We start from the raw sequence: 15272 nt of genomic DNA, 5'->3' as shown, positions 1-15272 counted from the left end.
TAAGTGATGTGTTGGCTAGCTAACCTGTGAGAAAGTGAGTATTTTCATTTCAAATGTTGCTAATAACTGCAGCAAAGAACAATACAAAGCATATTTACATGCTTAAGGTTTTGGATTTTGATTTGTTTGTTTTTGGTTTAATTTTGTACTGTTCTTTTTTTTTTTTTTTTTTTAGTTTTGCCTCTGTGCTCCACCACAGGGGATTATTTTGAATCAAACAATCAAGATTAGATCGATGTGCACACTTTAACTGAAGGGGTTTAACTACAATTTTGAATTAATTGTTTATTTTTATACACAGTCCCCCATTTGCCTCAAAAGCAACGGGGTAATTGACTGACCAGCAGTTGCATGGCCAGGTGAGGCCTGTTCCTTGTCATTCCATGAACAGATTCAGCAGGATCTGGAGTTGATCCCATGTGTTGAAGTCATTTTGTTAGCTTTGATAGCTGTTCATTGGAACAAAGAGATGCCATGCGAGTAAAAGAGGACAAACAAAAAAATCTTTAGCTGTCCAAATCAAAACTCCGGTTCCTTCTCAAACAGCAGGTATGCATTGTCAGCTCAGTAATACCAAGAAGCCTGAAAGACTGGATGATCAAAATATTCTTTCCATAATTAAGAAAAACAGCTTCACAAGTTGCAAGCCACTTCCAGATTAGACTTTTCCAGGAAACATCCCTAAGAGTTTCTCCAAGCACAGAAGTGGGATATTCTTCAGTGGCCATGTCCTGATGACCTGATCTCAACCCAACAGGGCCATGCTTTTTATTTATTGAAGATAAAAACTGAACTGACCTTTGATCTAAAATCTATTGTTGGAGGTGTACAGAAACTAAATTATGAGAAAATGTGTTAATGTCTAAGTATTTGAGAATCTACCTGTGAACTAGAGAACTAAAACACTGAATCCTCTTCAGAGCTACCAAAACATTTCATGACAAGGCCGTGGGATTGTGAAACTGTGGCCCCTCAAAAAAAAAGCACTGAAGACTAAAATGCTACTGGACAGAGCATGCTGCAGGTGGTTTTAACTGAAAGTGGAAACACCTCCACCCGCTTCCTCATACCCAACTTGACCACATGGCTCTTCAGGGGAAAGGAAAAAAAAACACTGCTAGTGCTCACTTGTCCTGTACTCACTCATACATACACACGTACACACAAACACACAGATGCTCACACACCATTAAGGTTTTAAAAAACTTTGGTAGCATTTCCATCTCAATTTTACTGAGGTTAAAGCTATGAGGGGCCCTGAAAAGACCACCAGGCCTGTACTGTGATGAGCCCATACACTCAGAAACCACACATTCGACCAAACTGTGTGAGAACTAAAGTTAAAGGCAGTTGAAAGTCTGTATGGCTTGTAGACCTTAAACCACTAATTGACTGCTGCATAAAAACTTACTTGACAGGATCTACTAAAAAGCAGAACAGAAAAAAAAATTTCTTGAAAATAATTATTCTCATATTAACTTTAAACAGTCACTTTTTGCAGTTGTGCATAAAACCTCTTTACAACAGAGGCACTCTGTTTAAAGGTTTAAAAATATTCTCCTAAATGACCAAGAATTTTTAAGATTTCATGACCTGTGGTTCTTCATATATATGTGTGTGTGTATATATATATATACACACACATTTATAAATCTCTTTACGCTCTCTTAATAGACTGACTGCGATGTTCAGACCCTTGAGCAGCACTGAATTTTAAAAACACATAGACACACAAATCTGTAGTGGAAATCACTGCATGAGCCCAGGAAGGCTGCACTCTAATTCGCAAGGGGTCATTCAGCATATTCTTGCACCTGATGCCCTTTCTGATGCAACCCAGTCTCCTCCCAGGATTAAACCAGGAATCTTTTGCTTGTTTGGCAAATGTGCAAACCACTATATTATAGAGCCACATATAGAACATTTCTGAAAACCATACTTTATCATTGCTTACAAAAATTAAATTATGTACAGTTTTATTTCATTTATATTAATATTATTATTTATATAGCACTAAATCACAACAACAGTCACCTCCGGGCGCTTTACATTGTAAGGTAAAGATCCTACAATCAGATGACCCCCCTATGAGTAGGCACTTGGCAACAGTGGGAAGGAAAAACTCCCTTTTAACAGGAAGAAACCTCCAGCAGAACCAGGCTCAGAGAGGGACAGCAGCCATCATCTTTCACTGGTTGAAGGTGAGGGGAGGAAGACAGGACAAAGACAAACAAGTACCACGCAAAGAAAACCATCTGTACCTTCCCCAGGGCTGAGCTCATTTAAGGTGGAGTGTGGGATAGTGGAAAATCAGCCTGTGGACTGAGAAATCAAGATGTTAAATATTAAACTGCAAGTCTTCCAGGCAAAAGAGTATAGGGGCCATCCAGATTCTTATCTTTGTGTTATCTTATTCCAATCCCAATGTGTCCAACAGCTAACGCTTGGAAGGAATTTGATCATGCGACAGGAGAAAGATCCACAGCAGCAAAACAGAATGACTGAAAAAAGAAAAATAATCAAGGTGCTGCAACAGCCGAGTCAAAGTCCAGGCTTGAACAAGACTGAAATGTTGTAGTGAGACCTTAAGAGAGGTGTGCATGAATGAGCCTTAATGAACTAAAGGAACACTGTTAACAAGAGTGAGCCAAAATTCCTCCACCATGACGTGAGAGACTGACAAAAGCAAGAAGAGAATAAATACTTCAGGTTATTGTAGTTGATTCTACAAGACGATGAATTATGGGGTGTACTCTGCTTTTTAACAGGGCTACACAGACACCAATACAATCTTTGTTTTTCATGTGACTTTAAATGTGACAAAACAACTATAAGGTAAAAACTAATCTGAAATGAAAATATAGCTAAACTAATACTTTTTAATTGGGTTGCACTGCATAATGAACATTCACATTTGATGTCATGGTCTCAGCAAGCCATTTGAAAGTCTATGTAAAGTTACAAGCAGGAAGGCTTTGCTCTTATATATTGCTGGTTGGACATGGTGCATTATGACTTTAACTTAGCTCTGAAAGGTCAGGTAGTCATCGTACATATTTGATATTATATATATATATATATATATATATATATATATATATATATATATATATATATATATATATATATATATATATATATATATATATATATATATAATATCAAATATGTATATATATATATATGTATATATATATATATATATATATATATATATATATATATATATATATATATATATATATATATATATATATATATATATAAAACACCCAGCACGCCCCTGCGGGCGGTTTATCCTTCAAGCTCGGGTCCTCTACCAGAGGCCTGGGAGCTTGAGGGTCCTGCGCAGTATCTTAGCTGTTCCCAGGACTGCGCTCTTCTGGACAGAGATCTCCGATGTTGTTCCCGGGATCTGCTGGAGCCACTCGCCTAGCTTGGGAGTCACCGCACCTAGTGCTCCGATTACCACGGGGACCACCGTTACCTTCACCCTCCACATCCTCTCGAGCTCTTCTCTGAGCCCTTGGTATTTCTCCAGCTTCTCGTGTTCCTTCTTCCTGATATTGCTGTCATTCGGAACCGCTACATCGATCACTACGGCCGTCTTCTTCTGTTTGTCTACCACCACTATGTCCGGTTGGTTAGCCACCACCATTTTGTCCGTCTGTATCTGGAAGTCCCACAGGATCTTAGCTCGGTCATTCTCCACCACCCTTGGGGGCATCTCCCATTTTGACCTCGGGACTTCCAGGTTATACTCGGCACAGATGTTCCTGTACACTATGCCGGCCACTTGGTTATGGCGTTCCATGTATGCCTTGCCTGCTAGCATCTTGCACCCTGCTGTTATGTGCTGGATTGTCTCTGGGGCATCTTTACACAGCCTGCACCTGGGGTCTTGCCTGGTGTGATAGACCCCAGCCTCTATGGATCTTGTGCTCAGAGCTTGTTCTTGTGCTGCCATGATTAGTGCCTCTGTGCTGTCTTTCAGTCCAGCTTTGTCCAGCCACTGGTAGGATTTCTGGATATCAGCCACCTCCTCTATCTGCCAGTGGTACATACCGTGCAGGGGCCTGTCCTTCCATGATGGTTCCTCGTCTCCCTCCTCTTTCTTGGGTTTCTGCTGCCTGAGGTATTCACTGAGCACTCGGTCAGTTGGGGCCATCTTCCTAATGTATTCTTGGATGTTCGTTGTCTCATCCTGGACTGTGGTGCTGACACTCACCAGTCCCCGGCCCCCTTCCTTCCGCTTAGCGTACAGCCTCAGGGTGCTGGATTTGGGGTGAAACCCTCCATGCATGGTAAGGAGCTTTCTTGTCTTTATGTCAGTGGCTTCTATCTCCTCCTTTGGCCAGCCTATTACCCCAGCAGGGTACCTGATCACGGGCAGGGCGTACGTGTTGATGGCCCGGATCTTGTTCTTACCATTCAGCTGACTCCTCAGGACTTGCCTGACCCTCTGCAGGTACTTGGTGGTTGCAGCTTTTCTAGCGGCCTCTTCATGGTTCCCATTCGCCTGTGGGATCCCCAAGTACTTGTAACTGTCCTCTATGTCTGCAATGTTGCCTTCTGGTAGTTCAATCCCTCAGTTCTGACTACCTTCCCTCTCTTTGTTACCATCCGACTACACTTCTCCAGTCCGAACGACATTCCAATGTCATTGCTGTATAGCCTGGTAGTGTGGATCAGTGAATCGATGTCTCGTTCACTCTTGGCATACAGCTTGATGTCATCCATGTACAGGAGGTGGCTGACAACTGCTCCGTTCTGTAGTCGGTATCCGTAGCCAGTCTTGTTAATGATCTCACTGAGGGGGTTCAGGCCTATGCAGAACAGCAGTGGGGACAGAGCATCTCCTTGGTAGATCCCGCACTTGATGGTGACTTGTGCTATGGGCTTGGAGTTGGCCTCTAGTGTTGTACGCCACATCCCCATTGAGTTCCTGATGAAGGCTCTTAGGGTCCCATTGATCTTGTACAATTCTAGGCATTCCAGTATCCAGCTGTGGGGCATTGAGTCATAGGCCTTCTTGTAATCAATCCAGGCAGTGCACAGGTTGGTCAGTCTGGTCTTGCAGTCTCGGCTGATTGTTCTGTCTACCAGTAGCTGGTGTTTTGCGCCTCTGGTATTCTTGCCAATTCCTTTCTGTGTCCCGCTCATGTATTGACCCATGTGCCTGTTCATCTTAGCCGATATGATGCCTGACAGGAGCTTCCATGTAGTACTGAGGCAGGTTATTGGTCGGTAGTTGGAGGGGACCGGTCCCTTCTTGGGGTCCTTGGGGATCAGGACCGTCCGGCCTTCAGTTAGCCATTCCGGGTGTCTCTCGTTAACTAGCAGCTGGTTCATTTGTGCTGCCAGACGCTCGTGGAGTGCAGTCAGCTTCTTCAGCCAGTAGGCGTGAACCATGTCAGGCCCTGGTGCTGTCCAACTCTTCATACTGGAGACCCTTTCTTGGATATCTGCCACTGTGATGGTTACTGGACCCTGTTCAGGGAGGTCGCTGTGGTCAGCCCTCAGATCCTCTAGCCACTGAGCATTGCCGTTATGGGTTGCATCCTTCTCCCATATGCTCTTCCATATATATATATATATATATATATATATATATATATATATATATATATATATATATATATATATATATATATATATATATATATATATATATATATATATATATAAAGTGAACCTGCTACCTCCCTAAAAAAAACTAATCCCACATATAATATTTTTATGTTTTGGAGTCATTTTGTAATTGCTCCTCAGTTACAAGATGCCAGCCTATTCGGGAGGTATGTTGTCCTCAACCTATAGTCAGTACAGTATGTGTTTAATCAAAAACAGTACTCTACATACTCTCAGGTGTCATGTTTTGTAGAACTGTGGTCTGCAGTGGCTGCTAGAGCAGCACTGATCTCTGTGATGTGGACTGTGTTACTTATTATGGCATACTGCGGCATCCGTCAGCCGTTTCTGAATGTAGAAACGCGTTCAAAGTGTCAGAGTGAACGAGAATAACCAGCTCGTGTAAAAAACAGCCAGTTGTCGTGACGATTTTGGGTTTGAAGTCCTCGTGCCTTCATTGTATGTCATAATTTCTCATGGCATGCAAATTCACACCCCACATTCAAATAAAACCACAACCACCACACGGGGGGTAACAGTTTACAACCCACACATGAAAAACAAAACTGTGTAACATTTGTGATGTAAGGGGCACAAAACTTCAAGAATAAATTTAGAACCCATTCGTCCTTCAGTTGTGTGATTTACTGACAAAAAGTAGTAAGCTGATGTTGTATCACATATATTTCAGTATCCCTTAATTAAACCTTTCAACATTTACTACACAGTGTTTACTATTAATAGTATTAACCTATGAATATCATTAAGTTCAGCAGATTACCACAGAATTATTTCAAGATTAAGTCTGACGGTATCTACTCAAATGTAAAGATCATCAGTTTCAAAGTATCCCCAAAAAACGCTTTATTTCTCAATGCAGATTATTTAACTCTGACAAACACACCACCTGCATGAGCAACGCAATACCAATAGAAAAGGCTTTTTTGGAGAAAATAAAATGATAAATAAATGAACAGTACATTTAAATCAATAACATTGTTCTCAAATACAGCAGTCTTAATTAAAACCATCAATACTGCATCAATACCATCAATACTTCTGAATTAGTTCAGTAAATTTGTTCATGAGTTAGTAACATGAAGGAGCAGCAGTCAAGTAGAGCTAAGTATCAGATCAAATGCAACATATTAGTAGTATAAATAGAAGGTTAACTTTTTTATTTAATATAAGAGTTTCCTTCTATCACCTATAAAATATGTACATCCTTTTAATTAAAAAAAAAAACCTAATGGCCCACTTAGACAAAACAAAAAAAATGCACACTGTTTCTGAAGTCTCCTTCTTCATAGATGGCTGGCTGGCGTGTTCGTGTCACCCTTTCATTAGTTGGCTGACGCCGATTGACACAAACAGTGCTGCAGAGAAGAAAACAGACAAGCAGATGTACCACTTACCAGCAGCTTTCACAGTAACATGTCCATCTGAGATTTTGTATGTGTGTGTGTGTGTGTGTGTGTGTGTGTGTGGGAGGGGGAAAACCTGTTGCTTTACCTGTTGCTTCTGTGTGCAATCTGGCGCCGTCAGCACTGGTCACTTTACACGAAACTAACGTTTTCCTGCCTTCCTTCTTATCCAGAGAGGATTTGATCAACACTGTACTTCCCAGCGGGATGGGACTTGGAACAAGACAAAATGATCAAACTCACAGTAAATGATCAAAGTAGTGCACTAAGAGGTGTTACTTTGTGTTAATTATATGTGTAATTATTCATATTTTGCTATGTGTTAAACAGAACAACTGGGCAGCCGAGCAAATGTCTGTTGGTCCGTGCTTGACCAAAGAAAGTGAACCGTTTGGGCTGACTCGGTGACACCGATGCTGCATATTTAATTTCCACAATGAATTATCTATGTGACATCATTCAGAGTCGATCTTCATTATACTGACTTGGAGCAGGGAGAAACCTTCATGACTTCTGCATGACCGCCTCAGTGATACTTCCATAAACCCTGCCCAGCAGCTAAATATGCTCCATGTTAACAAGCAGGACAACACACATGAAAACATCTAACATTTTTTTCCTTTAATATACTAAACAGTTTAATCCTCATATTTCTGTAAGGTGTGCTACATGTTCAATAAATATTCTTATCATGTACAATTTGCTGATTTTTGTTCTTGTACCTGCGGTAGTTGATGTTGAGGTTGGCAGTCATAACAGGTCCAGAATGCACACAAGCATGAGTTCCTGTCACGGTATCAATCATAGTGGCTATCGCCCCCCCGTGGACATTTCTGGAAGCACAGACATTGGTACATGAGACAGTAAAACTTATGAGATTTGACGGAACATTTAGAGTTAAGTCTAGCTAAAAATTCACAAGTCTTCCTTTATTTTTTCCCATTTATTTCTGCCACTTTGGGTTTACTGGAAAGCTGCTGGCTGAGAGGATGACAAAGAGAATGGAGTATAACAACGTGAAAAGCACAGACTTCGATAAGCTTGGACAGGAGTGTGTTATCTCACCCTGGTGGTCCCTCCAGAAGGTGTCCAGCCTGGAAAATGCACACACACCTTTGCTCCTTTTTGTTAGCAAAGATAACGTACTCAAATGCTGCCCCCGGGTCTCTGATGTTGCGGGTGAAAAGACGAGCTTTTGCCTGGATTATTTTGCTAAGGTATACTCCACCTGATGGGAAAGAACACAAGTGAACATTCAGCAGCCACGTTAAGCTTTTGGAGCTTTTGGAAATTCTCTTGTTCTTATTTCAGGTAAACTTTTGGGTCTGTATATTTACCTGCAGCATACTTCAGAGAACGATTGTAGCTTGGCAGTCTGTTCCATAGTCCACCCTGTTCCTCTCCTCCATCTGTCACTGCCTCACATTGGCTGTTATAATGTTCATACAGCTGCCTCATTTCTGTGCCCCATGAGGAGTTAGGAAGACTGAAGTCCCGGGGGTTGGATGAAAAGAGTGATGGAAGCGCTCGCTAAACAGAGAAATGAATTACAATGTCTGTTAGTAGCGAAAGGGTAATGACAAAGTGTGGATGTCTCATATAGATACCATATGGATGCTGCTTTAATATTTGTGGTTCTATTAAGTCAACGGGGGTCATGAAAACATTTTCCAAATGAGCGAAAAGTATTAAAATAGCTATATTTTGATATTGGATATTATATTTATTATATTTGATATTGGCAAACCAATGCAGCACCTTGATTCTTTTCTTTTTCAGCCATTCTGTTGTAGATTTACTGTTGTTGTGTTTGAAATCATTGTCTTGTTGCATGACTCAATGTCAGCTCCACTTTTGCTGTCAGACAAATGTCCTCACATTTGAATTGTTAATACAGGTACTGCAAGGTACCCAGCTCCTGTGGCTGAAAAGCAAGCCCAAATCATCACCGCTCCACCACTGTGGGTTTGAGGTGTTTGTATTCATATGCTCTGTTTCGTTTTTACCAAACACCTCCACTTTGGTCTCATCTGTCAAAGGGACATTTTTCCTGATATGTTTGTTCAGGTGGTACTTTGCTAACCTGAGCCATGCAGCCAAACTCTTTTTATAAGGAAGAGACATTCACTTGGCAGCCCTTCCAAGCAAACCCTATTTGCCATTTTCTAACTGCACTGTTATGAACTTTAATATTTATCATTATAACTGAAGCCTGTAGAGTCTGAGATGTTGCAATTTCTCTGAGCATTGCACAATCTGACCTTGGGGAGAATTTGTTGTGATGTCAACTCCTGGGAAGACTGGATACTCCTAACCAGCAAAATGCCAAAACGTTTATAAAGATCTTAGGAATTGCTGATAATTTAAAATCGAATAAATCTGTTGTCTTACTTCCATTAGGAGAATTTGACTGATACTTACCCTCCTAATTCTGTTTGTATGCCTGTGTGTTTGAGGTGCATATGTACACTTGCATGCATAGAGACATTCTGCTATTGTAAATGACCTTATTGCCAACTACCAGTTGTTAGCACAAAGAGTAAAGAGTTAGAACAGGATAAGTTTCTTGATGTAAATGTGGAGATTATTATGATCTTATAAATTCTAACTCATATAAACTCGAATACCTAATTCCTATGGAAACAGTCAGGACGTAGATTTTAGTAGTACTTTTTAACAGGAAGAAGTACGGAAAACCTTCTTCACATGATTGTATGTTATTATATTTAGCTACAACACTATTATTTGTTACTGTTTACATGTTTGTCATAATGAACTTCATTTTTCACTTTCTTTTTATTGTTTTTCTTAAAACGTTATATAGGGGAGATGGAGGGCAAAAACAAAGCAGAACACAAAAAGAAAAAGAACTGAATGAACTTCATTTTTAATTGTGCTAACAAAATCATTTTCCAACTCTTCGATAAAGTGTTTCTTATGTTATCTGTGATGATGTTGACCTCTGTGGTCGTGTTGTAGTGACATGGCCTGCTATTTTAAGTTGTAATCACTACGTTATAGTCATCTTATATAAATGTGTTCGTTTGTTGTTGTTGTTTTTGCGACAAGCTAACAAACTCTCACGCTGGCCATGTGTTTTGTTTTGGTTTTTTAGCTGTACAGTCACAACACTGGAGAAACATCTGGCAGGAGTGAGGAGAACATGACACGGCAAACAACTCACATACAGCATGAAAAAGTATTTCATAAAATACGGCTCACAGATCTACCTACCACCATACTCTTCAATGAAACGCTGGCAGGGAGGTTGCTGAGTTCAGACTTCATGAATGCGAGTGAACCGAGGCTCTGAAAGCCCCTGAGTATTCGACCCAGTCTCCTTGCCATCTGTAAACTGTCCCCGCGGTGATATCTTCTATATTCTGAGGTAGATAAATGATCCTGTAACTGGTCGTTGAGAGTTAGCTGGCAAATGCTTTCGTCAGTTAGCGCCCAAACACACTACGGTCGCTGCAGTAAACACTGGTCTGTTTTAAAATAAAAGTGACTTAACCATCTTTGACTCGTGTTTATGTTCCACAGAATAGGAATACGTCCTATGGCGGGTGTCACTGCTATTATTTTACCGGTGACTTTCATTTGTCAAGATCAGGCTGTACACTTCCGGCGTGAGGGAGTTCTGCCGTTGCGTCGTTTGGGTACAGTCACGTGCCGTACAGATTCCAATATGATTGGGTGTCAAATAGAACTTTTTTTCTGTTCCCGTGGTAACCACCATTATTTTTTCTAACTTTTCCGAGACAAAAAGACAGATTTTAATGGTTGATTAAGTTTAAGTTTAATAGTGATTAAGTTAAAAAAAAAAAAAACTTTATACATTTGTAGAAAACAAGTAAATAGTTTTATAAGAGAGACTTAGATCACATGGGGATTAGACAATAAAAAAATTAATAGAGTTATTATTATATATTATTATTTTTCTGTAGCTTTTTTACTCATAAAGCTTAGAGATTAAAGTACGTAACATTTATTTTATTAGAAATATAACTTTCTTTACTTACGCATATTGCAATATTTGGAACTTATTTCTGGTATAGCACATATAAAGTTTTTAATCTATATTGTTAACTTAGCTAATGCAACGCAATTTTAAAAAGTAATGTGCAAATAAAAATCTAAACGTAAGAGACAAGATAATAGATAATAGTTTACTATCTGCAACTGTTACTGTCCTACCACATCCCAAAGGTGCTTTATTGGATTGATCTCCGGTGTCTGTGGAGGCCATTTGAGTACAAAGATGACTTGAACTTTGTGACATAGTGCATTATGCTGCTGGAAGCAGCCTTCAGAAGATGGTTACACTTTAGTCACAAAGAGATGGTATTAAGGCACCCAAAATGGGACAAGAAAGTATCCCAATAAACATTTCATCACAATCGCCAATCCGAAGCATTGACACAAGGCAGTTTGAATCCATGCTTTCATTGATCCAAACTTTCATGTAGTTAACACCAAATTCTGACCACATCATTGAAATGCTACAGCAGACATCAAGACTCATCACACCAAGCACCATTTACCAGGTCTTTTATCGTTCTATTTTTGGTTCAAATTGTAGCCTCGGTGTCCTGTTCTTAGCTGAGGGTTGTGAAGCCCAGTATGGTCAAGCAGCCTGGTCAGTCTGCTCTGACCTCTGGCATAAACAAGACATTTTCACTCAGAGAACTGCTGCTTGCGTGATATTTTGATGTACGTGTACAGTGACAATAAAGGGCTAATCTTTTCTCTTCTTAAGACTATTCTCTGTAAACACTGGAAATAGTTTGTGTGGGAAAATCCCAGCATGTTGGAGATTAGCTGAAGCCGGTAAAGGGAACTGCATGAACGCAAAGGTAAAGGTAAAACAATATCACATCAACTAAAAAGTCCTAATTTTTTCTCAGGGTCTGATGGAACCCAAATCATAGCTAAAATTAAGGAATAATGGACTTGTATTCAAATACCACTCCAAGTAAATTGTTATGTTTCACTGTGTAGGTAAGCTTGATGTGGAATGGGTAACAGAAATGTGATACTGTAAAGTTTGATTTTAGCCATACAGCTACCAAATGGACAGAATGTACTTTTGATTTAATGTATTTAATGCTTCATTTTAAACTTAAACACTTCTTTTATTTCCATAAGCTGGACTTGGAGTTTGGCAATCTTACAGGAGGAAAGGTGGACCTCTTTTTGCGAAAATGGGAAGCCAGTATCATTCCGAAGCTCAAATCAGTTGCTGCCCTGGAAACAAGAACCCCCCCGCCGTGTGTTAACACACCTACTCCTACCAGTTGGTGCCAGTCGTTGCAGCCTTTTTTTGCACTGGTATGTATTCAGTAAAGTTCTTACGGTTTACCTGAGGAAAGCATTTGTCTACACCTCACTGAATACTTCTCTAAAAATCTATCTTTATCTTCCCCTGTATAAAAGGCTCTGGGATTTTATGTCTATGTTTTATGTCAACCGCCTGTTAAAGGATCCCAGTCGGGCTGATGCCTACAGGGCAGAAATGCAGAAGCTGATCCAATCAGGAGCCGCGAAGGAAGTTACGCATGAGACTTCGCCCAAGGAGAACTGGTACATACCGCATCATCTTGTCAGTCATAACGGGAAGAATCGCCTGGTGTTTAACTGTTCCCATAAATACCTTGGACAGTCCCTGAACCAGTTCCTGTTGCCTGGCTCTACTCTTGGAGCTTCCCTGCTGGGGGTGCTGGTCAGGTTTCGTGAACACCCCATAGCTGTGAGTGGAGACATCAAGGGGATGTTCCATCAGGTACTGCTCCTCCCTGAAGACCGGCCCCTGTTGAAGTTCCTTTGGCGGGACTTAAAGGTGAATGAACCCCCTAAAATCTTCGAGTGGCAGGTCCTGCCATTTGGGACAACTTCAAGCCCCTGCTGCGCCACCTTCGCCCTGCAGCATCATGTGATGGAGCACACACAGCCTGACGACAGCCTGAGATTCTCCATCGAGAGGTGTTTCTACGTAGACAACTGCCTACAGAGTGTTGGCTCACTGGAAGAAGCGAGAGATCTGGTGGATCGGCTAAGAGAGTTGCTGAAATCAGCTGGCTTCGAGCTACGTCAGTGGGCTTGTAATGATCCAAGTGTCCTGAGCCATTTGCCTCCAGAAGCTAGATCACAGAGTCTGGATCTGTGGCTAGCCGAGGACAAATCCAACCCGCTAGAGACCACGCTCGGGCTCAGCTGGGACTGGAATACCGACTCCTTGGGTTATAAGCACAGGCCCGTGTCCTATGTGGTGCCAACCCTCAGAAACATCTATAGAGTCCTAGCCTCACAGTACGACCCTTTGGGCTATCTGTTACCCTTCACCACTCGGGCCAAGCTCCTTCTCATGCAGTTATGGGATAAGAAGCATGGTTGGGACGACTCGAATCTTCCCTCCATCCTCCTGCAAGCTTGGTCTGACTGGGAGGTGGAGCTTCAGTTTTTACCTCACCTTACCTTCCCACGTGCCTATGTTCCTGCCAGTGCTAACTTAAAGGGGGCCATTCGTGAGGTGCACATTTTTGGGGATGCTTCTGAGAAAGCTTATGGAGCGGTGTCCTATATGAGGACTGTGGAACAGGATGGGCAAGTTCACCTCACCTTCATCCTAGCTCGCTCCCGGGTAGCCCCCAAACGAGCTCTCTCTATTCCCCGCCTCGAGCTCTGTGGAGCTTTGCTGGCAGCGCAGCTGGCCAGTACCCTGAATAAGGAACTCACCTCAGCGATTGAAAGAACAGTCCTGTGGTCTGATTCGACCACTGTTCTTACCTGGTTGAGCTCACAGTCCTGCCGCTACAAGGTTTTTGTAGGAGCCAGGGTAGCTGAGATACAGGAGTTGACGAAACACTGTACCTGGCGCTACATAGACTCAGAGAGTAATCCAGCGGATGACCTGACGAGAGGGAAGGCTCTGGCCGAGCTCAAAGTGCCTAATCGGTGGTCGAATGGACCCCCCTTTCTGCTCAACAGTCCTGACACATGGCCAGAGAACCCGAGCTCCGAGCCCAGTAATGACGAACTTGAGCTCCGGAAAACAGTCTTCTGTGGAACCTCTATCACCTCCACACCTACCTGTCAGGATGGAATGGCGTGCAAGACTTGGCAGGAGCTCTTGGATATTACTGTTAAAGAGCTTTGTGGTCAGGGACTCTCGACTGCGCCATCTAGGGCTGAGGACTATCAGAATGCTGAACAGGCCATTCTCCGGCAGGCTCAACAGGAGTCATTTCCTGAGGAGTGCAGATTGCTTTCAGAAAGGAAACCTGTCTCATCCAGAAGCCGCTTGCTTACCCTGGCACCTGAACTGGATACCTCAGCGGGCCTCATCAGAGTAGGGGGTCGGTTGCGACGCCTAGAAGGTCTTGACGGACCTATATTGCATCCGATTGTCTTGGATCCTTCACACCCTTTCACACGCCTGCTCATCCAGAAATATGATGTTGATCTGCATCATCCAGGCCCCGAACGGGTCTTCGCGGAGCTGCGGAGGTCTTACTGGATACTGCGTGGAAGAGAGGCAATTCGCAAGCACCAGCGAACCTGTCCTGAGTATCAGCGTTGGAGGGCACAACCCTCTGTTCCCAAGATGGCTGACCTTCCAGCTGCTCGGCTTAGACTGTACAAACCAGCCTTTTACTCAACCGGTGTTGACTGTTTCGGGCCTATGTTTGTGAAGGTAGGAAGACGTCATGAGAAACGCTGGGGAATCATTTTCAAGTGTATGACGACGAGGGCGGTACATCTTGATCTCCTAAGTAGCTTAGACGCGGATGCGTTCCTCATGGCCCTGAGGCGATTCATAGCCAGAAGAGGGACACCGGCAGAGTTATGGTCTGACTGTGGGACCAATTTCAAAGGGGGAGAACGAGAACTCAGAGAAGCCTTTGCCAACATGTCAGAGACATTGCAAGGGAGGCTCGCCCGTCAGAAGATCAGATTCCAGTTCAACCCCCCGGCAGCCCCACATTTCGGAGGTGTATGGGAGAGGGAAATCCGTTCAGTGAAGACAGCTCTGCGCACCTGTGTGGGTTCCCAACCTCTTCACGAGGAGGTACTCCGTACAGTTCTGCTTGAGGTTGAATTGATCCTTAACGCAAAGCCCTTAGGCTACGTTTCCACCGACGTAGCCGATGTGGACCCTGTGACACCCAATAGTCTCCTCATGGGGCGGCCTGATGGATCACTACCCCAGGTAGTCTA

At 42.5% G+C, this 15272-nt stretch overlaps 1 protein-coding gene across 1 annotated transcript; it reads right to left on the bottom strand.

Moving 5' to 3' along the window:
- Positions 1-6253: 6253 nt before the first annotated feature.
- Positions 6254-10699, bottom strand: them4 (thioesterase superfamily member 4). Its single transcript, XM_080896289.1, has 6 exons — positions 10290-10699; positions 8393-8585; positions 8121-8283; positions 7778-7888; positions 7144-7268; positions 6254-7007 (listed from the first exon to the last, which is right to left on the bottom strand). Exons 1-6 carry the CDS (start codon positions 10401-10403, stop codon positions 6964-6966), a joined length of 750 nt encoding a protein of 249 aa, XP_080752415.1. The 5' UTR covers positions 10404-10699; the 3' UTR covers positions 6254-6963.
- Between the last annotated feature and the right edge of the window lie 4573 nt (positions 10700-15272).

This window comes from Rhamphochromis sp. 'chilingali', assembly GCF_963969265.1.
Source record: "Rhamphochromis sp. 'chilingali' genome assembly, chromosome: 11".
NCBI lineage: Eukaryota > Metazoa > Chordata > Actinopteri > Cichliformes > Cichlidae > Rhamphochromis > Rhamphochromis sp. 'chilingali'.
Note: the sequence above shows the minus strand (reverse complement) of the source record. Positions and strands in the feature narration are given on the sequence as shown.

What these genes read in the sequence shown, in the direction of transcription:
- them4 (XM_080896289.1), bottom strand. Translation starts at nt 10,403, where the DNA reads ATGGCAAGGAGACTGGGTCGAATACTCAGGGGCTTTCAGAGCCTCGGT. An exon ending in TTTCATTGAAGAGTATGGTG is followed by an intron (nt 8,586 to 10,289) that starts GTAGGTAGATCT and finishes TTCTCTGTTTAG; the next exon opens with CGAGCGCTTCCATCACTCTT. An exon ending in TTCTCTGAAGTATGCTGCAG is followed by an intron (nt 8,284 to 8,392) that starts GTAAATATACAG and finishes CTTTCCCATCAG; the next exon opens with GTGGAGTATACCTTAGCAAA.